The following is a 23,160-nucleotide window of genomic DNA, read 5'->3' as shown; positions in this document are numbered from 1 at the left end:
GAACAGGCAATTAAACAACTCCCTAAGAAAAAATCCCCAGGACCAGATGGATTCATGTGAATTTTCAAACATTTAAAGAACAATTGGCCCCAATGCTATATAAATTATTTGATAAAATAGGGAATGAAGGAGTCCACTAAATTCCTTCTATGACACAGACATGGTACTGATACCTAAACCAGGTAGGCTGAAAAAGAAAGAAAATTATAGACCAATCTCTAATGGATATGATGCTAAAATCTTAAATAAGATATTAGCAAAAGACTACAGAAAATCATCTCCAAGATAATACACTATGATCAGTAGGATTTATACCAGGAATGCAGGGCTGGTTCAATATTAGGAAAACTATCAATATAATTGGCCATGTTAATACCAAATTAAAAAACCATATGATCATCTCAATAGATGCAGAAAAAGCATTTGATAAAATCCAACATCCATTCCTATTAAAAACACTTGAGAGTATAGGAATAAATGGACTTTTCCTTAAAATAATCAGCAGCATCTATTTAAAACCATCAGTAAGCATCATATGTAATGGAGACAAACTGCAACCATTCCCAATAAGGTCTGGAGTGAAACAAGGTTGCCCACTATCACCGTTACTATTTAATATTGTATTAGAAATGCTAGCTTTAGCAATAAGAGCTGAGAAAGATTAAAGGAATAAGAATAGAGCAATGAGAAACCAAATTATCACTCTTTGCCGATGACATGATGGTATACTTAGAACCCCAGAGATTCTGCTAAAAGTTATTAGAAATAATCCACAACTTTAGCAAAGTTGCTGGTTATAAAATAAACCACATAAGTCATCAGCATTCTTATATATCACTAACAAAATCCAACAGTCAGAGTTACAAAGAGATTCCATTTAAAGTAACTACTGATAATATAAAATATTTAGGAATCTATCTGCCAAGGGAAAATCAGAAACTTTATGAGCAAAATTACAGACCACTTTTCACACAAATTAAGTCTGATCTAACCAATTGGAAAAATATTAAATGCTCTTGGATAGGGCGAGCAAATATAATAAAGATGACAATATTACCTAAGCTAATCTATTTATTTAGCTATACCAATCAGACTCCCAAAAACTATTTTAATGACCTAGAAAAATAACAACAAAGTTCATATGGAAAAACAAAAAGGTCAAAATTTCAAAGGAATTAATGAAAAAAAATCAAATGAAGGTGAACTTAGCTGTCCAGATCTAAAATTATATTATAGGCAGCAGTTACCAAAACTATTTGGTATTGGCTAAGAATAGATTAGTTGATCAGTGGAATAGATTAGGTTCAAGGGATAAAACAGTCAACAAATATAGCAACTTAGTCTTTGAGAAACCCAAAGATCCCAGCTTTTGGGATAAGAACTTACTGTTTGATAAAATTGCTGGAAAATTGGAAACTAATATGGCAGAAACTAGGCATTGATCCATACTAGCATACACCAAGATAAGGTCAAAATGGGTTCATGACCTAGGCAAAGAATGAAATTATTAATAAATTAGAGGAACACAGGATAGTTTACCTCTCAGACCTGTGGAAGGGAAGGTCTTTATGACCAAAGCAGAACTAGAGATCATTACTGATCACAAAATAGAAAATTCGATTATACCAAACTGAAAGTTTTGTACAAACAAAACTAATGCAGACAAGATTAGAGGAAGCAATAAACTGGGAAAATATTTTTACAGTCAAAGGTTCTGATAAAGGCCTCATTTCAAAAATATATAGAGAATTAACTCTAATTTATAAAAAATCAAGCCATTCTCCAATTGAAAAATGGTCAAAAGGATATGAACAGACAATTCTCAGATGAAGAAATGGAAACTATTTCTAGTCATATGAAAAGATGCTCCAAGTCATTATTAATCAGAGAAATGCAAATTAAGACAACTCTAAGATACCACTACACACCTGTCAGATTGGCTAAGATGACAGGAAAAATAATGATGATTGTTGGCGGGATGCTGGGAAAACTGGGACATTGATGCATTGTTGGTGGAGTTGTGAACGAATCCAACCATTTGTGGAGAGTAGTTTGGAACTATGCTCAAAAGTTATCAAACTGTGCATACCCTTTGATCCAGCAGTGTTACTACTGGGATTATATCCCAAAGTTATAAGAAGGAAAGGGACCTGTATGTGCACAAATGTTTGTGGCAGCCCTTTTTGTAGTGGCTAAAACTGGAAACTGAATGGATGTCCATCAGTTGGAGAATAGCTGAATAAATTATGGTATATGAATATTATGGAATATTACTGTTCTGTAAGGAAGCTGACCAACAGGAGATAATTTCAGAAAGGCCTGGAGAGACTTAACGAACTGATGCTGAGTGAAATGAGCAGGACCAGGAGATCATTATATACTTCAACAATAATACTATATGATGCAGTTCTGATGGACCAGGCCATCCTCAGCAACGAGATCACCAAATCATTTCCAAAGGAGCAGTAATGAACTGAACCAGCTATGCCCAGAAAAGAACTCTGGGAGATGACTAAAACCATTACATTGAATTCCCAATCCCTATATTTATGCTCACCTGTTTTTGATTTCCTTCACAAGCTAATTGTACAATATTTCAGAGTCTGATTCTTTTGTACAGCCAAATAATGTTTTGGCATGTATACTTTATTGTATCTAATTTATATTTTAATATATTTAACATCTACTGGTCATCCTGCCATCTAGGGCAGGGGGTGGGGTAAGAGGTGAAAAATTGGAACAAGAGGTTTGGCAATTGTTAATGCTGTAAAGTTACTCATGCATATATCCTGTAAATAAAAGGCTATTAAAAAAAAAAGAAAAGAAAATGAATCATTATCCAACTTACTACTTAAGAGAAACATAACTTTGATGTTTGCATTATATACTTACAAGGAAAAACAAAACAAAAAACATTGATTTAAACCTTGGATGGTAGCAATCCTTAGTTTCCTGAGCAAAGGGTGATATTTGTTGAGGCAAACAAACTAGTGATCTGAACCACATATGAAATATGAAGGAAGTGAAAGTTATTAGTACATTAGCCTTACTTTTACTCAATTTTCTGCTGATTATATTACATAACTATGAAACTAGGTCACTTTTAGAATCAACTTACACTTGAACACTTGGAAATAACCAGAGCCAACCTGACTTTATTTTTGTGATTTTTTTCTCTTATCAGTATATGCTTAGCATATGTTTTACATGGAATTAATCATGTATTTCTGGTTATATATTTGTGAGAGTGCATATCTACTATCTAGGTGATTAATTATCATAGCAACTAAAATTGTGATTTAGTTTCTGATTAAAGTATAACCTAAGTGATTAGATAGAATATATTGGAATTTTAAAAATAAACTTATCATGCTTATTGTGAATATATAAATATATGTGCATATAAATTCAACAATTATTCTTCCTAAAGTATAAATCATTATTTGCCTAGAGAGACTAGTCATATATTTTTTCACTCCATTTCCCCTTCTTCCCTCCTTTTTGTTTCACTGTGCTCCTTCACTCACTCATTTATTTTATTTCTTTCTTGCCCTGCCTTTCACACTAAACATATACTTTAAATTTTGCTTCTAACCACTATCCTTCATCCAGCCATTTGCCTGAAAAGGTGGGTAGAAGGACAAGAGGTTAAAAAGATTTGTTACCTCTCCATTTCTTTTCTTTATGGACTACTTAGGATGGAGCCTGGGGCAATGCATTCACAAGGTTTATGACTAGTTCTGGAATAGTATGAAACTATGTGTTTAATATTATTTCCTGAATTTCCTAAAGTGAGGACATGGCAATAAGCTTTGTCTGTGTCTAATGGTTTTTTTGATGTGGCTGAAAATGACCACAGAGTATTATAATTTATAAATTGTCAAACTTTCTTCCTATGTTCTTGAGCCCGTTCCTTCTCAATTCCTGGGTGACTTTTCTTTTTCACATTCCCCTTCCTTTTGGTCAATAGTATGATATGATGGAAATAGAGCCAGGAAGACCTCAGTTAGAATCCAACCTATGGCAATTCCTCTAATCAAGGCACTAAAATTATATGGGTCTCAATTTCCTTATCTATAAAATGAATGGGTTTTACTCAAAGAAATCTAGACTCTTCTGACTATAAATCCATGATCCCATAATCTGAACTTATTCCTTTCTTTTTAATTTTAAATATACACATTTCTCCTCTCGTGGAAACAAAATCCTTCACTTGATCCTACTGCTCTCTTTATAAGAGATGCCTTATACTTTATCTCCTTTTCACATTCAGGCTTTAAAAATGATCTTCCATTTTCTCCATCTTTTCTCTCTTTATTCCTTAGCAATCAAGATCCTATTCATATCACTAATTCCATTGAAATGGCCTTCTGGAAGGTCATTAATAATTTTCTTCTTGCCAAATTTTATGCTCTTTTTTCTTCATGCCCTCTGATCTCAATGCAGCAGTTGGTGTGCTTTCTTGATTCTCTCTGGGTTGTCTTCCATTGTAGTACACTATGCTGTTTCCACTTTCTAATAGGATGATACTTCTTCCTTTGTTTCCTCCCTTGGATTTTTTTTTCAGACAGTCCCTAAATGTGAATACTCCTGAAAAATCATTCTTAATCCCTTGAAAAACAAAACAAAGCAAAAACCTTAATATACTCTTTCCCCATATCTTCTACTATTAATCATTATTCTTAGGGCTTCCTAGTCTATATCTTTAATCTGTCAGGAAAGTCTCTTCTGTTTTTTTTTATTCAGATGTGCTTATGTCATTCAACATGCACAAATCCAATATCAGTATTTCCCCTTGCTTCTTTCCCCAGGTTCCAGAAAACCTTGCACTGTCCCAGACATTTGCTGGATCACAGGCCATTCTGGCCACCCAAATTTAAAATCCAGGATTTACCTTTGATTTATTCAACTAATTAACAAACACTTATTAGGTACCCACTATGTTCCAGACCCTGTGTTAGCTTATGAGAGTACAGACACACAAAAAAATCCCTATTCTCAGTCTTATTTTCTTTCCAATTACATACCTCCAGATTCAATCAATCTATAAGTATTACTGCTTTTTTCCTTCAAAAGCTTTTCCATTTTTTTCTTTCCTTTTTACTTCATAATTCCATGATCTTAGTCCAGGCTCTCAGGACCTCATGCCTGGAATACTGCACTATTCCATCTTCCTGAATACAGGTTCTTTTCTTTCCAATCCATTCTGCATACTGTGTCTAGATTAATCTTCCTTCCATTAACAGTGCTTTCTTGGAAAATTTCTTTCTTAGATCTTCAGGGGATTCCTACTTCATTAAGTGTAAATTTCTTTGCTTGAAACATATGCTTTTCAATCTATTTATATTGGCTTCCTCACTTCTAAAGACAGTATTTTTTTTCTGCTTCTACTTTCGCCTATGTTATCTTCTTGATATTACTTCACTCCATTTAGTCTTTCAAAATCCTACCAAACTTTCAAAGATCTACTCAGGTTTCATATCATCCATGGAATGATCTAACAACTGGAGCCTTATTTGGAACTGTGTTCAGTTGTAGGAACAATAATTTAAGAAGGATATTAAACTGAAGTGTGTCCAGATGAGGCAAATCAGGACTATAGATTGAGAACTGAAATTAAAGGACCTCAAATCCATTCATATAAAGATTTCTTGGGAAGACTAGATGAGACTTATGAAATCAGTCTCTGAATAAAGGTTGCAAATGGAGAAGGGAAGAGAGCTGATCTGTTTGACTCAAGTGTAAAGCAAAGAAAAAGTAGTTAGAATTTAAAATCAATTATGACTCAGAACCAGAAAGATCTTCCTGTTATTCCAATCTGTCCAAAAAATGGGACAGATTGCATCAAAAAATAATGTATTTCCCTCTCGTTGGAAATCTAAGCAGAGGATAGGAGACTAACATAGGTAGTGTCAGGTAGTGTCATGCAGTTAATCCATTTTTATCCACACACTGAAGCTTACCCTTGAGCTGTGCACTAAACTGTAAAGGAAATAATAATTTAAAAAAAATCGGCGCAAAATAGGTAGTTGGGGTTCTTTTTCAAGAATAAGTGGACTAGAAGGCTTCTGAAGTCCCTTTCAACTTTCACATTTCATGATTCTTAAAAAATCAAATAAATAAGAAAATAAAGTGGAGAAATTATGCTTCAATCTGTGCTGAGTCTATTAGTTCTTTCTCTCTAGAAGTAGATAACATTTTCATCCTAGGTCCTTTGGAATTGTCTAAGATGATTACCTTGATCAGAATCCTTAATCTTTCATAACTGATCATTCTTACAATATCATCATTACTGTGTACAATATTCTCCTGGTTGTGTTCATTTTATTTGTATCAGTTCATTCAAGACTTCTTAGATTTTTCTGAAACTATTTTGCTAATCATTTCTTATAGAACAATAGTATTTCATCATAATCATATACCAATTGGTGGGCCTCCCCTCAATTGTCCACTTCTTAGAACTGTTGCAAATTTTTGTACTTTTCCCCTTTTCTTTGATCTATTTGGGATATAAACCTATTAGTAGTATCTCAGCCCACCAGAAAAATGAAGAATGGAGAACTTTGAAATACAATGAAAACATGGAAACTTTTGCATAGGGGCAGTTACATAGCTACCTCCCAGAGCTGTTATGAAAAAAGCACTTTGATATCATTAAAGTGGTCTATAAAAGGGATCTAACGTAATGTGACTAGTGGGCAATAACTTCAGGCCCTGTAGCTAGAGACCCTGGGGTGTTTACAAAAGGCATGAGAAGTCATAATAGAATGGATATCTCTATGACTCTTTTCCTCTGGAAATTAGCAGTTCTCTTGAGGCTCCAGAGGACTGTCAGAGATGGGGAGAGAAGGAAACACCCAGCAGAGATGGAAAACTGAATAACAACATTTTATGGCCACCCCAGGGCTATACTAGAAATGTTAGAGTGTTGAAAAAGCTCAAAAGTGGAGGTAGGGAGCAGAGTTCTGAACTGCTCTGCTGAGCTGAAGGAGCTAATTGGTTTCAGCCTTCACAGAAGCCTGAAATCACCATAGTCCCAATCTTTCATGATATTACATTTTCCCACAAATTAATTAAATGGTTGGTTGTCCACTGACTTTAATGATCCCACTTTGAGGATCTGGGCTGTTCAAAAATCAAAGCTTTGGTGCCGATTTTTTTTTTTTATTATTATTTCCTTTACAGTTTAGTGCACAGCTCAAGGGTAAGCTTTAGTGTGTGGATAAAAGTGGATTAACTGCATGACACTACCTGAGGCTTTTGCTAACCAAGTCACTTCTCCAGCTGGGGAGCAGACACCTGCATTAAAAGGTGGTGACCCACAAGCTTGCCCTGTCAGGGGGGATCAAATGAGATACCTATTGTGTTTGCTAATAATGTAAGTGACATTGAGAATGTTTCCAGTCAAACCTGGCCTCTAGTTGACTAAAGAATATTCAGACTACAGAATAATATAAGGTCTTTACCTCTGGGCTCTTGTTTACTTTTTTTTTTGTGGGGATTATGGAAAGTGATCATGCTTTATTAATTTCCTTATTATTGTATAAGGCATCATCATCCTTCCAATCACTCAGGCTCTCAATTCAGCTTGTAATTCTGGACTCCTTACTCTCACTCACCACCACCCCCACCCCCATATCTAATATTCCTTGTCAAATCTCCCCTTCTCTCCCCTGAGTGAACCTTGGTACAGGTTCTCATCACCTTATATTGGGACAGTTTCATAATTCTTCTAATTGGAATCTTTGCTCCAAACTTCTGCTCCCACAGTGCATATTGCCTTAAATTATTGCAATGATCTTCCTAAAGCCCATGTCTGACTTTACTTCCCTACTCAATAACCTCCTATAGCTTTCTTTTACTTCAGGAATGAAATATAAAATTCCCTTTTCTTTTAAAGCTCTTCACAACCTGATCATTTTCTATCTTTCTCACACTTTCCTCCCTTTATTGTTTTATTTATCCTTCATTCTTGAAGAGAACCCCAACATCAGGGAGATGATGCCCTGACATTCAAGTGACTTGGATTTAGATGAGGAAAGACTGGGCAAGGTCAGCCGTCTTACTTTCCCCTCCAGAACCATGTGGATCCAGCCAAATATAGATCAGGAAGCCTAGAGCTGGCCCTAGAGACAGAGAGAGACTCCCTCCTACATACTCTGTAATCCAGCAATACTGATTTTCTCACTATTATGCCCACACAACATGTTTTAGGAGCCAGTTCCTCCTCTCTTGCTGACTTTCATTGCTATAATGCTCACCCTTTTCCTCTTTTTCTGGTCTCCCTTGTTTTCTTCAGTACTCACATCAAATATAGCCATATTCTAGAGAACTTTTCTTCCCCCAGTATCTCAGGGTTATTGTCTTCCTTTTAAAATTATATTCAATTTACTTTGTATATATCTGGGTTGCATGTCTCCCTATTGAACTATGAGCTCCTTGGAAGAACTTTTTGCTTTTCTTTCATTCCTCAGCACTTAACAGTACTTGTCTCAAAACAAACACTTAATGTCTGCTTTATTGTTTTAGGAAAAACTATCTGAGGAAGAACAGAAGCACAAAGAAACTTTGGAAGATCCACACATGGTGGTAGATGAGGATTCAAGGAGTGAAAGCAGCAGTACAGATGAGGGGAAAGAAAAGACCAAATTGCTATTAGAACGATTGAAAGCTCTAGAGGTAAGGATTAAAACAACTTCACACATTTAAAAAAAGGACTCTGCTTCTTTTTTCTGCCTTTGAATTGCTGCGAGTTGTAAATCTCTTCCCTTTCACATTCGCACAGACTCATGTTACATATTATTTCTCAACATCATGATTTATGTGTTTAAATTTTCCTACAGCTGAGAGGGTCTTTATATACAAGAAAATCACAACTTTTAAAAAAGCAAGTACTAATTAATTTTAATTAATTTAAAGACTTGTTAGATCATTACCACTTCGGCTAGAAAATGATGATGGTTTTGAAAATTTCAGTTTGCTGAATTACTAATTGCTAAATGCTTAGATTGATAATGGTAACGGAAAGATTGGCCCAAATTCTTGTTGTTAATAAAAAAAAATTCTTGTGAAATGTCTGTGTTAGATGTGCTAGCCCAGTTTTACTCTGTGAGGTATGTCTTAACAACAACATGACAAAGCAGAAAGAAGTAGAATTTAGAATCAGAGAAGTCGAGTCAGATTACAAATTATCTATTACCTGTGTGACCTAGATAAGTCATTTGACCTTTCTGGACCTCAGTTTCTTCATCTATAAAATAAGGGGCTTTGGATTAGATGACCTCTCATCTCCTTTCAAGCTTAGCATTGATGTTGTACTCTGCAGAATTAGATAGAAGTGTTTTTGACTGGTTTTGTTCTAGTGCATTTCTTGGCTTTGTATTAACCTCAGATGACCTTTCATTTTAAGTCAAAGGCTTATATTTTGATATCCACTGTAAACACATCAAGATCCAATTGCTAACAAATAAAAAAAGTTCAACTCCCTCGTATTCCTTTACTGTGAAGATGAATATTATATTAAGTTGGCTTCTTTTTTGGCAGCTTTCAATTTTCCCAAGCAGCTCATGGAAAGATACTTTTAGAGAATCTTAAGATAATACTTACAGCCTCAGCTTTTTTCCCCCCATTCTGATTCTCTTAGGTGCTTTCCCCAAATTTTCTTTCCAGTTTATCCACTTGGATATTTGTCACCCTCATTTTAAACAGTTTCATCTCTTTTGATCTTGTTAGACTAGTTAAATGACCAAAATGTTAAAATGACCAAAAAAAATAAGCTAAATGTGACCAAAAAAGTATAAGTAGAAAAATGTTCTTAATCAGTCATCATAAAATGACTTGTAGTGCTTTGTAAATGTAACTTAATCCCATTATTTTTTACTTTAAAACTGCTTGAGTTTCTGTGATTTGTGAAATGACTAGTAAATAAGGCTCTTTGAATAATTAGCATCTTGGATAAACAAAGACAAAAATTGTCACAAGTGCATTCTAGGAACTTACTTATAGAGGTGTTATGACATAGTACAAGAATAATAGACTTGGAATAAGGATAAACAGGACCATTGGTTAGTCACTTAAACTTTTTAAGTCTTCAGTTTCTTAAGTGTAAAATTGGAGCAATAATATCTATATTGCCTGAATCACAGGATGGTTGTGAAAATCAAATGTAATAATATATGTTCAGAACTATAAAAATATAGGATGTTATGATTATTACTGTTTAAATGGAAAATATAATGCATGTAAGTATCATACAAGACAGAATTATAAAAATAAAAAGGAAATATTAAGGTCATGTTCAAAGATGATAGTAGAGAATAGTAGACTTTTTACCCAGTTATGCTTGCCTTTTATTAATCCATTTATTCCATTATCAATTTAGAACTGTTTATAAATAACTACTATATTTAAAAGATGATATTAAAAGAATGATTTTAAATTTATAGCGTTATTTAAAGTGTATTTCAGTACCTTATTAGTTTTAACTGTTCCCAGTCATTGATTAGCCTGATTTTACCTTTTCCCATAGTTGAATAGATTCAATCCTGCATTTTTTAACTTAAATCAAAATCCTTTTCCTTATATACATAGTACTAGAACATAGGAGCTTAAAGCAGGTTGTTATTAAAAGCTCAGGCATATGCCTTCCCTCTAGCCTTTATTCTTTATCATTATCACAACCTACAATTCATTCTCCATAGGCTCTTAGTTAATGAGAGGGATAGTCTAATTTGTCCTTCCTAGCAATCCTTTTCAAGAGAGACAATAACACCATGTTCTCTTCTCCCCTGAATCTTTTCCCAAATTGTAGCAAAGCAAGAAGAGAATGAAAAGCGATATAGTAGCATGCTGTTGCTAGTCTGTAATAAAACTCCATAATTGTCCTTTTCCAATGAGTATTTTCTATCAAGTTGCCTCTAAGTCACACAGAGCTCCCCCGGCTAGCAGGTATCTACCTGTTAGAAATTTACCGACTAATTTACATTATGTAGTTTCCTAGCAACTGTCACTGAAACAATTAGATTAAAAAACTGTTCTGTGTTTAAAAAAAAAATCTTATTTTACAAAAATTCCAATATATATGGGTTACACTTTAAAAACATATCAAAGCAGAATGTAAAAGGTTTTTCAACAAATAAAGTGATTTCTCCATATCAGGTTGGAGAACTTGTCTTCATCAGTTTTCAAAAATAGCAACCTCAGAAACAGAAACTGGTTATATCTCTGAGTCTAGAAGATTGTCCAAACTTAGACAAGACAACACAAATGTTTACCCACAAAGACAATTGCCCCATTAACCACCTATATCTAACTCTGGCATTCTAGATAGCCTTTCTACTCTCTGCCTTTGGGACTGAAATAAGTCAGTAAATTAGCAGGTACTGAGCTCTTACTGTCTTTCAGGGAAGAGTCACACAGATGGTTTCAATTTTAAGACTATCACATGATTTTGTAACTTTTATTAATGATAATTAACATGTCTGTGGTGTTTTGAAGTTGTCAAAGTACTTGATCTTCATCATATCATTTGTCTTCTCAATAATCCTCTAAGGCAAAAGCTATCCCTATTTTTCAGATGATTATACTTAGGGTAAAAGAGCTTAAGTGACTTACTTAAGGTCACACAGCTAGTAAATATCATAATACTTAAAAACATGGCTTCCTGACTCAAAGTTCAGGGCTCTTTCCAATATGTTGCTTCCTACTCATGAGGTTCAGTTTCTTCTTCATTGTGTAATGATGATGATACTTCATTCTCAAAGGTGTATCGGCAGAATGAGAGCTCAAGAAAGATTCTACCATACTGGTAAAACTTCACTCCTAATTCATGAGCTGGTTGATTTTTTTTCCCTGCCTTTCAATCTAATCAAGTATAGGAAAGCTTATAACCAGTAGATTATTCCCTATCCTTAGGAGAGGAATTATTTGGACAAAAAAAGAAAAATGTAAACTTCCTCTTAGTTCTATGTGGCCCCTTCTTCTTTTGTGATGATGGAAGAGTAGTAGTAGGAAAGGAAGTCATAAAGAACATGCTGAAATTGTCAGAGGTTAGCCAGTAACTTAATAGGTGGTAGTATAAACATGAAGCCTTGGTCCAATGACTAGTAGGTGGCCCAGTTAGTGAAAAGACCTGAGTCAGATTAATAGTGGCATCATTATCATAAAGTGTCATAAAATAATAATAATCACTAGCCTTTAAATAGTTTTAATGTTTGCAAAACCTTGTATTATGATCTAATTTATTTTTCCTACCAACCCTATGAAATAAGTGCTACTCTTATCCCCATTTTTCATCTGAAGAAAATGAATCTGAGAAGTGTTAAGTGATCTAGTTCGAGTTATATAGATTATATATTTTGAAGTAGGATATGAATGTCTGAACTTCCTAACTTCGTGTGTATTACCCTAGAAGGAAACTGGAGCTATTTAAAAGAATGACTTTCTTGGAAGGATAGAAAAAGGAATCAAACAGTTGTTTTAAAAAAAATTATCCAGACAATGAAACATTTTATTTCATGGGATTCTTGATCATTTTATATTGATTGCAAAGCTAATGGTGTAAAAATATCCATAAGGACAAAATCTCAACATTTGCTTAAACCTCTATTGCAGAGTATATTAGTGTTGAGAAATTCTACAAAGAACTCAATAAAATCCTCTAAGTTAAAACAACATATGCTCAATGATGTCAGAGCAAAAGTGAGCATAGGAGAAGATGAAAAATATATTGGAAATATAATTCAGGGCCAAGAAATGAAATCAAAAGTTTATGGACTAGACAAAAACTTCATTTATATTTGAGGAAGGGTCAAGAGGTACTAGGCATGAAAAGCACTGAATAAAATCAGAGTGGAATGTATTATATTTTAATCACAAACAAATGGTTATGGATATGGTAGTCATTTCTAAATCAGTTATACATATGTCATCAGACTACTATTGACTTATTAGACCAAAAAACAAAATACCAAGTTAGAAGAAAGGATGAAAATGAGAATGTGCACAACTCAGTTCAGGATAACTCCAACCAAATCTATTTAAACTAGCTTTAAGTATTTTAAAAAATACATATTAGCTATATATATTTTTCTTTTTTCTATTGCATATTTTCTACCATTGGTGTAAACTACCATTATTTTCTAAGGATGATTAAACTGTTATTAATTCATCCTTATAATTAAGAGACCAAAAGAACTTGGAATTAATAATACTAACAACATCTTTATGAAGCCATATTTAAGCTTTAGAAAGTGTTTGCTACAGATTATACATTTGATTCACCCTTCAAAACTTGGAACTCTGCCTCTTCCAGAAAATACTAGATATCCTTGCCAAACAACAACAACAAAAAAGTTTTTTAAGAGCCAAGGTCAGCATTTGTTAAAATAGAAACTTGTTTATAAAAGAATGATGGTGGTAGATTCTGAGTAGGTTTACCCAGCAAAACAGTAAAAAGAACTGCAAGGGAAAGTTCATAGAAAATTAGTTGAGAGACCCTATTAAATTAAATTATCCTTGAGCTTTTAAGGATAAAACTAAAAAGAAGACAACAAAAAGATGAAAATAAACTAGATCTGTGATAATTTCTCTCACAAATACTTTTCTCCATCAGTAATAATGGATACACCACATTTTTGCTTTAAATTCAGTTTCTGAAGTATAGTGTTATGTGAGAAAGTAGATATGTCACTAAAGAAAGCAAATATTAGATTGTGAGCTCATTGAAGACGGGGACTATTTTCACTATTCTTTGTAACCCCAGAGTTTAGAACAGTGTTTGGTATATAGTAATAAATTCCTTAATAAATTCCTGTTTACTTGTTGACCTGAGTAACAAATTTTTTTTAGATCAGATATAACCAGAGCAGGTCAGTGTTGGAGCCAAATAATTTTGTGAGCATGTAGTTAATGATTGTCATTATCTTGATCAAACGATGTGAATGTATACCTACATGGATCTAGAATTAAATAAGAGAAAGAGAGTTGGTGGATTCATTTTTTATTGGAAAAATTGCACAGTGATTTTGATTATCCTAAGCTTCTCCCAGAAGTAAAGGCACACTTATACTGCCAGTACCATTCCAGGTATGCTACAAAGGAATGCAAGTAATATAATAGCAAAATTTCTTACAATTTTAATTTGTGGGTAATGGAGAAGATGTATGTTGGGTGTGAGTAGACAGATAACAAGCTATCACTTTAAAAAGGAAGTTTATAAAGGTTATTAATTTTCTAGAATATTAGGTCAGTCAGTTATGTGGTGAGAGTTAAGGAAAACTCAGGTGCTACACTGATATCTGCACAATTTCAAAAGAGCTAGAGAAAGATTCCTGGTACACTAAATGACTCTATGGAATCATAGTTTCATTGAAGTATCATGGAAGTTTTGTTTTCTTTTGTCTTGAATTTTGAATCTCACCACCTTATTTATTTTAAGGATTCCCCATCTTACATGGTAAAATGTTAAAGCATAATGTATTTTGGAAAGATACTTCTTGCTATTTTGATTCAGAACTACTTCCCAACCACCCAGAAAGTCACGGTCCCAAATGACCTTTTTTGGTGCTTCTGGAACACACCTGCTATTTCAGAGCTGTTAGATTTTTGCCTCTAGAAAACAGGAAGTCATTTTCCATTTGAAACCCACTGAGAAATGCTATGTAAATTTCTGCCCTGTTTGGCTGACCCATTTTCTAGAATAGGTAACTGAGGCACAGAGGGATAAGCATGTTTATCAGAGCTCCCTAGGGAATCAGCTTCAGAGTCAGAATTAGATTGAGCAGGTCCTTCTATTTCCACTCTGTTAGCCTGCCTGCTGAGCTTGTTGCTTTTCTTTTATGTGCATACCCATTTTCAGTCCATAAAATAATTTGGTCAGTTAAACATACTAAATTAAATAAGGATTCTATTATAGAATCCTGCAGTAGTTACTTATGATTTCCCAAATAACTTTTTATTTAGGAGAATATTGTGAGAAATATGAGAAAACATACAAATCCAATAAGAAACTATACCTATTCCAAGAAACTTTGATTGGGTCTCCTATTTTTTTTTCCCTTTCTAGCTTTTTGCTATTAATAATAGGTCAGTGAACTTGGATGCTATTTCTAGGTTTCTAAATATCAGGGCAGCTGGGTGGCACAGTGGATAGAGCGCCTGGAGCCAGGAATACTCATCTTTTTGAGTTCAAATCTTACCTTAGACATTTACTAACTTTAAGACCCTGGGCAAGCCACTTAAACTTGTTTGCCTCAGTTTCCTCATCGGTAAAATGATCAAGAAAAGGAAATAGCAAACCACTCCAGTATATTTACCAAGAAAATCATAATGGCATCATGAAGAATCATGCACAACTGAAATGTTTGAACAACCAACAAACAAAAATCAGCAAACCCAAAGATTCTTCTTAGTTCAAATTTTGTTGCTGTCATAGCTAATGTTCTCTGGTTCTTTTGTGGCCTCCCAATTTATAGAACTTCATTCAATAAATATGTGACCTTTCATCAGTTATGGCCAAATGCCAAAAAGGAAAAAAATAAAACCCACAACTTTCTCAGTATGAGCTAGAAGCTTTAGCATTAAAGGCCAGTGATTAGGTTACCACACTAGAATCAGATTTGTGTAAAAGCTGGTTTAAAAAAACAAAAACAAAACAAAAAAAAATCAATGTTAGAGAATACTAGTACATCAAGAATTAATCTGTATAAATAGTCTAAGAAGCTATCAAAGAAGAAAAATGAACTACAGGGCCAACATTAATTGTGCCCAGAGATAATTAGAACAAAGTACTGTTAATTGTGTGTTGGTTTAATGTTATGTATCTTTGGCCTTGTTTTTTTCATGGAGGGCATAAATTTTGATGTCAGAGTGAGAAAGCTGATTGGCTTATTAATCAAGAGGCCTCAGTTTGCTTAGTTACATGCAATTAGCTGTTGTGATAGAGCTTAATATTTCATGAATGTAATTTAAAAATAAAACCTCTTAGGATCATAGATTCAGAGTTCACTTTCCTAATTTTACCTTGATTGAGGAAACCAAGGTCCCCAAAGGTGAAGCAAATTTCCCCAAATCTCACAAGTAACAAGTGTCACAAGTGAAATTTGAACTTGGATTCTCCTTACTCCAAAATTAGTATTCTTTTCACTAAATTTTAATGTAGATTTCTCTGGATTCAGAATCCCTAGGGGACATACTAAACATTTTTGGCAACTAAATTTTGTTCTGTGTGTCCTAAAGGCAGTATGATTGGAGGCATTATTCCAAATAAAGGAAAACATTCTGCAAATTCAAAAAATTCTGATAATTGCAAGCAGCAAACAAATACTCAGCAGCCTAAAGAAATTACTCCAGATTAGGAAATTTTACACATCCCAGAAATTGTCTTCATCCTTTTGCCTCCAAGTGCTGACTCAGTAACATGCTATCCTTTTCCATTAGGTAACTTATAAGAAATCAACTTCTCTATGCTGATTTCTAGCAACATTCTGATGATGGTTTTATTCATTAGTATTCAAATCAGGGTGAAGCCCACTGACTTGTTACACTGGGACTGGGAAATGTACAGTTTTACCTTATATGTAATGCAGTGTGACTAGAGTGTCGTAATAGATCAGTGATTGTATGATGCGGAGGGGAAAAAACCTATAAGCAGACGCTGCCATGGGTAGAAAAATAACTACAGTATTAGTTCTAGTGATTGCTCTTCTGTGTAAACTATCCAAAATATTTCCCATGGTTTTGTTTGTAAATGTCCCCTTCTCAGTGCAGATGTCTATTCGTGCTCAATAATATTAGCATTTTTTCTAATTGGAACAGACTAGTAATAGTACAATGAAAGTAAGCTAACTGTCCCTTTCTAGGGTTCATCAATTATTGTAATTTCACTAATGTTCAAGTAACATAATAAAGCTTAGTCCTCTAGAAAGGAGATGTGTCTGCTTTTGAGGAAAATATTTGTTGAGACCATCACATCAGCAGTCTTAGGGGGAAAAAATCTAGTTTTTAACGCAAGACTTTTTTTGCTCTGTTCTGCTCAAAAAGATAATTGCCTTTTTTGTATTTTATTTTTTCAAAGGACATAGGCCATATCAACACAGGCAAAGTGAAGAAGAATTACCTGGGAAGTTAGATCAATAAAAATAACTAATTTATGTGACTTATATGTCTTCTTCCTCAAGATTAGAGTCTTGCCCACTCTCCTATTATTTGGGTAATACCTTCAACACTTCATTTGTAGTCATAGCCAGAGTTATTTCTTAGGAAAATTAAAATCATTCTTACTATGACATCATTACTGTTTTACTTTTGAAGTGCCTGGGGCCAAAGTCGGATTGGTTTTAGTCATCTTGTAAAATACTGAGATAGTCATGAATCCATTTAGGAGAGATTGCATTTCACACAGCATAGTTGCACTCAGGGGAAGTAACAGTGTCAGCAACATCATCTTAAAATGTGAAGGAAATTGTGTGTGTATGTGTGAATAGTGTACAGACCTTGCCAAATCCATTTCCTGTAAACCTCACACTTCTCTGGAGTCTAAGCCAAATTGTTTTTAAAAAATTCAATAATAAAATCTTTTCATACTATTATAAAAAGACATAAATAAATAAGATGATAATCAAGATTTATTTACAAAATCTGTTTCTAATACATAACCTAAGCCCTACATATACCCATCAACTTTTTCATTTTAGGTGCATATGTGAGTATCTTTGTTTAATGTATTAATACTGAGATGACTTCAGTTCAATAAACATCTATTAAATACCTATTTGATATAAAAATATAAGCTGTTCTGAAAATGAAATGCCAAAAAAATCAATTCTTCCTTTCAGAATTTAAATTTTATTGGGAAGAAAGATATAATGTAATATGCAATAAGATCAGAGATAACATCTGATCAAAACACTGAAATAAAATAACTTTGAATGATAGAAGTGAGAGAGTATATTTTGGGCATGGACAAATGCATGGAGTTAATACATTTTCATTCTGAGTCCTGAGAGAACTTAGATATGTATGTATGTGTATATGTTTGTGTGTGTGTGTGTGTGTGTGTGTGTGTGTGTGTGTATATATATATATATATATATATATATATATATAGGGGGAAGGTCTGTGTGTTTGTCTGTTTGTATATAAAGAGAGAAGAGAAAAGGGAAAAGAGAAATAGAGACAGAGACAGAGAGAAAGACAGCGAGACAGAGACAGACAGTGAGAGAAGAAAAAAAGTTGTAGTAGTGGTAGAAGAAGAAATAGTTGTGGTGGTGGTGGTGGTAGTTGTTGATTTGTTTCAGTCATTTTCAACTCTTCATGATTTGGGGTTTCTTGGAAAAGATACTGAAGTGGTATGCCGTTTCCTTCTCCAGCTAATTTTATAGATTAGGAAACTGAGGCTAATAAAGTGGCTAATTCAGGATTAGACAGCTAGTGTGTATTTGAGGTCATATTTGAACTCAAGAAGATTAATCTTACCCAGGTCCAGCTTTCTAGCTACTCTGCCACTGAACTATCATATCTAATGGCTACAAAACAATATTTTGACTATCCTTCTCTTATTCCTTACAACTCATATATGTCCTCAGAAATGTATCTTATACCACTCTGCAGAAATAAGCAGTCATAGATTATATACTTTAATGAGCTGATATTCAGTCTTCAACTTTCTTCTTTCTTTTGGGTCATCTACAATTTTAACTCTTTTGAAATTATGATGTTTAGTGGTTCATAGATATACAACATCACTTAGAAACTATTAGTGTTTTTAAAAGGATGGAGAGAAGAAGGCTTGGCAATAAACAACAGCTTGAAATCATTGACATTTTTGCACAGTTTTCCAAATATGACCCAGTCCTATCTTGTTAAAATATTCGATTCTGGGGCCAGGTTACTATCTGTAGCTTCAGTCAAAGATATATATAATCTTTGAGTTTTTGCATTCTTTTGGAATTGTTACCTTTTTATGATATCCTCAAAATTGATACCTAAGTATTCTTAACATTCTGTCCCAGCCTATTTTGCTTCTGTGTTTAACTTTTTCAGATCACAAAGTATTCTAATATTATCTGTGACAAAAAAGAACAGTAGGTTCAGATTCAGGGAACTTGGGTTAAAGTCTGGGCTCTATTTCCTTGGCAAGTTCCAGAACTTCTTTGGAATCAACACTCTTATTTGTAAAATAATGAAAATGAAGAGTTAATGTCTAAGCTCCCTCCCAGATCAAAGTCTACATTCCCATTGCAGGGTACCTTTTAATTATATCAGATGGATATAGGGAAGAATAGATGAGGAGAGGGATCCTCATTACCCAAGAGAATCTGATGAAGAGAACATGAAGTTCAGCCTAAAGAATAGAAAACTTGAGGATAGTGGAAGCTGTCATATTTAATGACATATCTAATGGAAAAGGGAAGAAACATTCTGCTTCTTCTTAGAAGGCAGAACTTGCAATGATGGATAGAAATTGGAGAGAGGTAGATTTAATGTAAAAATCTTCCTAAGGAGAGAGCACTTTCAAACAGGAATGTGTGTTACCACATAACCAGATACTAGCCTAGTTTTGTGGAAGGACTCCACAATTATATACCAAAAGAATGGCTGCCTTATGGCTAATCTTTCAGGCAAGCAGTAATGACCCCAAGGGACTACTGAGGCAAGTCATTATTTTGTCTTCTACTTCTTGGCATCAGTTTTTGACTTTTTTTAAAAACTATTCATTCTTTCTTACAAAGTTATAGAGAAGCACATTGTTCTCATCTTCTCTGCTATACTACTATCTATTGCTACTTACTTTCTCACTACTTTTAAGCCTGAATGCTATAAATGATTATCATTGTTATATCTAGGGTACTTAGAACATCAAATGTAATTAGGTAAATATTAAGACAATTGCTTTCTTAGAGCTGTAACTTCAGCTATCTTCCTGCCACTTCCTCTTTCTTAAATCTCCCAACTTTGTAAGTTCCTACACCACAATAATATAAGCAGAATGTGGCCCAGCTAAGATTGGCTGCTCCTTACTGCTCTTTGAAACTATTATGTCTTCTGCTTTCTCTAGCCATGGTGCTGACAAATCCCTACACTATTAGAACTTCTTGAGTTGTGACTAAGTAATTTTTCAGTTATGTCAGACTCTCCTTCTTGCTAGAGATATTAGAGTAGTTTGCCATTTCCTTTTCCAGCTCATTTTACAGGTGAGCAACTGAGGTAAACAGGGTTAAATGACTTGTCCAGGGTCACAAAGCTAATTAGTATCTAAGGCCAGATTTGAATTTATGAAGATGCATTCCTGATTCCAAGTCCAATGCTCTAGCCAAGCAGTCCTATCACTTTGGATTTCATTGAGTCATGTAAATCCCAGACCAAGCCCTCCTTGATCATTGTTTGGACCCTGACATGCTTAAAATGAATGTAAATACCAATTGTTTCTGTTTTGCCCAGAAAGTCTAAGGATCTTCCCCACCCAGAATGATTTTTTATTTGGCTAAGTAAAAGAGACCATTCTCCACCTTATTTCTTACTTAAACTTAATTAAAAACTGAGACCAGTTAAAGATCTTTAGCTTAAAAAGGCCAAGATCTCCCACTGCATCCAAGGCCATCTCCACTCATCCTCATCTTTATGTTGCCACTTGATTCAGATGGCTCTAATGGAGACAGTGAGGCTAGTGGCTTTGAACAGCCCTCCCTCACTTAAATCCAATTCACTTGAATGATATAGCATCACCTCTCTGATAGGGCAAGCAACAACCAGACTGTATTCAAGTTCAGACACTTACTAGTTGTGTGATTCTGAGCAAGTCACTTCAAGTGTTTGCCTCAATTTCTTCATTGGTGAAATGAGCTAGAGAAAGAAATGGCAAACCATTTCAGTATCTTTGCTAGAAAACCCCAAATGAGGTCATGAAGAGTCAGACACGATTGAACAACAACTTTTCTATTTTATTTTTTTTTAATCTTTTATTACTTCTAACACATTTCCTGCTTTTTCATAAGGCAACTATCCTTTTATATCTAGTCAAATGCATATTATCTTCTCTGCAGCAAACTACCAATCATGGAGCATTGGCTATAATTTCTTAATCATCTGATCTTCTTCCCTGTTTAGCTGCTGCAAGATGTTTAGTGCCTGCTTCTTCAGTGAGGAGGACTTACTTCTCAGACTTCCATTATTTAGCAAGACTAAGCCTTACAGATGGGTGACTCTTGAAAATCACCATTTTAATGTGAAAATCTTGTTGGTCCTTTCATTGGAGCACAAGTGCCCAGAGGTGCATTATGCATTATGAATTATCAAGCTATCATCTATTTTCTATGTACAAATAACAAAGGGAATTAGTGGAAAGTGATTTTTAAAATTATCTACTTGCTTGTTTTTATTTCAAGACAGTTAATATTACATAAACACATAAATAGTACAAACAGAAAAAACAATTCAGTAAACATTTACTAAGTGCCTTTTCTGTGCTGGGCACTGTACCAAGTGCTAGTTATATAAATAATATAAAAGAAAGACAGTTTCTGTCCTTAAAGAATTTAAAATCTAATGGGAATACAGGTAGGTAGTGCAGTAGATAGAGCATCAGCCTTGGAGACAGGAAGTTCAGAGTTCAAAAGTGGCTTCAGACACTTGCCACTTACTAGCTATGTGACCGTGGGCAAGTCACTTAACCCCAAGTTCCTGGCAAAACCAAAATGCATAAAAACAACACATGAAAGGAAGCTAGAAAGGGGTGAAAATGGCAGAAGCCATCTTATTCCAAAGTAGAGCGATGCAGATGGAAAGAAACGTGAACTATAAAGTCCAGGAAGCTTTAAAGGAAGACTTTGGGTGAAATTTAATGCTCCAGCCCTACAATCAGAGATCAGAGGAGGACAAGGGAGATAGAAGGTGTGGATTATCCAATGTTGAGTTAAACATCATGAGGAGATTTCCATTAAGCAGCTTATTTTGTTCTGTGGTGTTCAGCCAAGCAGATCTGTAGATAGGAAGTGAGAAAAGAAAGAGGTAACTTGACATTTTCTACTAGAAAAAGTAGTAGCTTTTCTAATAGATATTGTTTGAGATTGTCACATTAATAATGCCATTAAAAATAAAAAGTATAGATTTATAAATATTGCTATACTTAAAAACACATATTACATGTATGTGGCAATAAAGTATATTATAAATTCTGAGTAGCAGTCTCATTATTGCCTGTCCTCATCTCAGGCAACAAACAGAATCTTCTTAAGGTTCATCTCCCTCCTCAGTTATCTTAGGAGATATCTTTAAGGTTACCAGACACTTATTAACTATTCCCACAGGAACCCCTATCTAGGGGAATGCTGCCTGGAGAGATCTATCTCTACAGGAAGTACTATAATCACTTATTAGCAGTCTGTATAGGAGCCTTTGTATCTTCTCAGGGGAGAGCTGAAGGATGAGTGCAAATTGGGAAGTTGGTACATTAGCAACATGGGGAAGTAAAAGGTATAATTTGCAGATAAATGTAGATTGTGATGATATAAATAAGCAGTTTACTGTGGTGAAATTCAAATAAAGTAATTTTTTTAAGGAATTCCCTCTTCTCCCTTATCTGAGAGTTAAAAGTAAGAATTACTGATCTTAATCATATAACATTAGTTTAAATCTTCCACTATGTTGTATCACTTGTACACTATATCTGTATGCCATAATATTAGTTTGGAACAGAAATAGAAACCCTATAGATTTAATGGTAAGCCACAAGTGGAGGATCTGTTCTTCATTCATATTCTGCAGTGAATCATGAAGTATCTGTAAAAGGATCTTTTGTATTTAAATTACATTTTTATTTTAAACACAGATAACCAGAGAAGTGACAAAATCAGTAATGTTCTTACCTGTTTTACATCATTTTTAGTTTACACTCAGCACTATTAGTGTCTAAATGAACTTATCTCTTGTTTTAATCAGGGCTGCTATACAATCTTACATCAGACTTTATAGATGAAGTAAACCATTCTTTTTCTCTAACCCAAACCATTTAGAGAATACTCTTCCAATCTCAATATTAACCCCTTAAAACAGTTAATTTATTATTCCTGGAATTTTGAACTATAATCAAGTTTATGTTGTGTAGAAAACTTCAATATTTTATTTAATGATTGATATCTTACATACAGATAACAAATAAATAAT

At 34.1% G+C, this 23,160-nt stretch overlaps 1 protein-coding gene across 3 annotated transcripts in view; it reads left to right on the top strand.

Annotated features, from left to right (window-relative positions):
• Window positions 1–23,160, top strand: part of NCKAP5 (NCK associated protein 5) — a 679,630-nt gene that overhangs the window by 365,274 nt on the left and 291,196 nt on the right. For all 3 annotated transcript variants that reach the window (XM_031963671.1, XM_031963673.1, XM_031963674.1), the window contains exon 5: window positions 8,530–8,679. In XM_031963671.1, the coding sequence (XP_031819531.1) occupies window positions 8,530–8,679 (150 nt within the window). The remainder of the gene's footprint in view (window positions 1–8,529; window positions 8,680–23,160) is intronic.

Source organism: Sarcophilus harrisii, chromosome 3, assembly GCF_902635505.1.
Source record: "Sarcophilus harrisii chromosome 3, mSarHar1.11, whole genome shotgun sequence".
NCBI lineage: Eukaryota > Metazoa > Chordata > Mammalia > Dasyuromorphia > Dasyuridae > Sarcophilus > Sarcophilus harrisii.
This window is presented reverse-complemented; position numbering and strand designations above follow the sequence as displayed.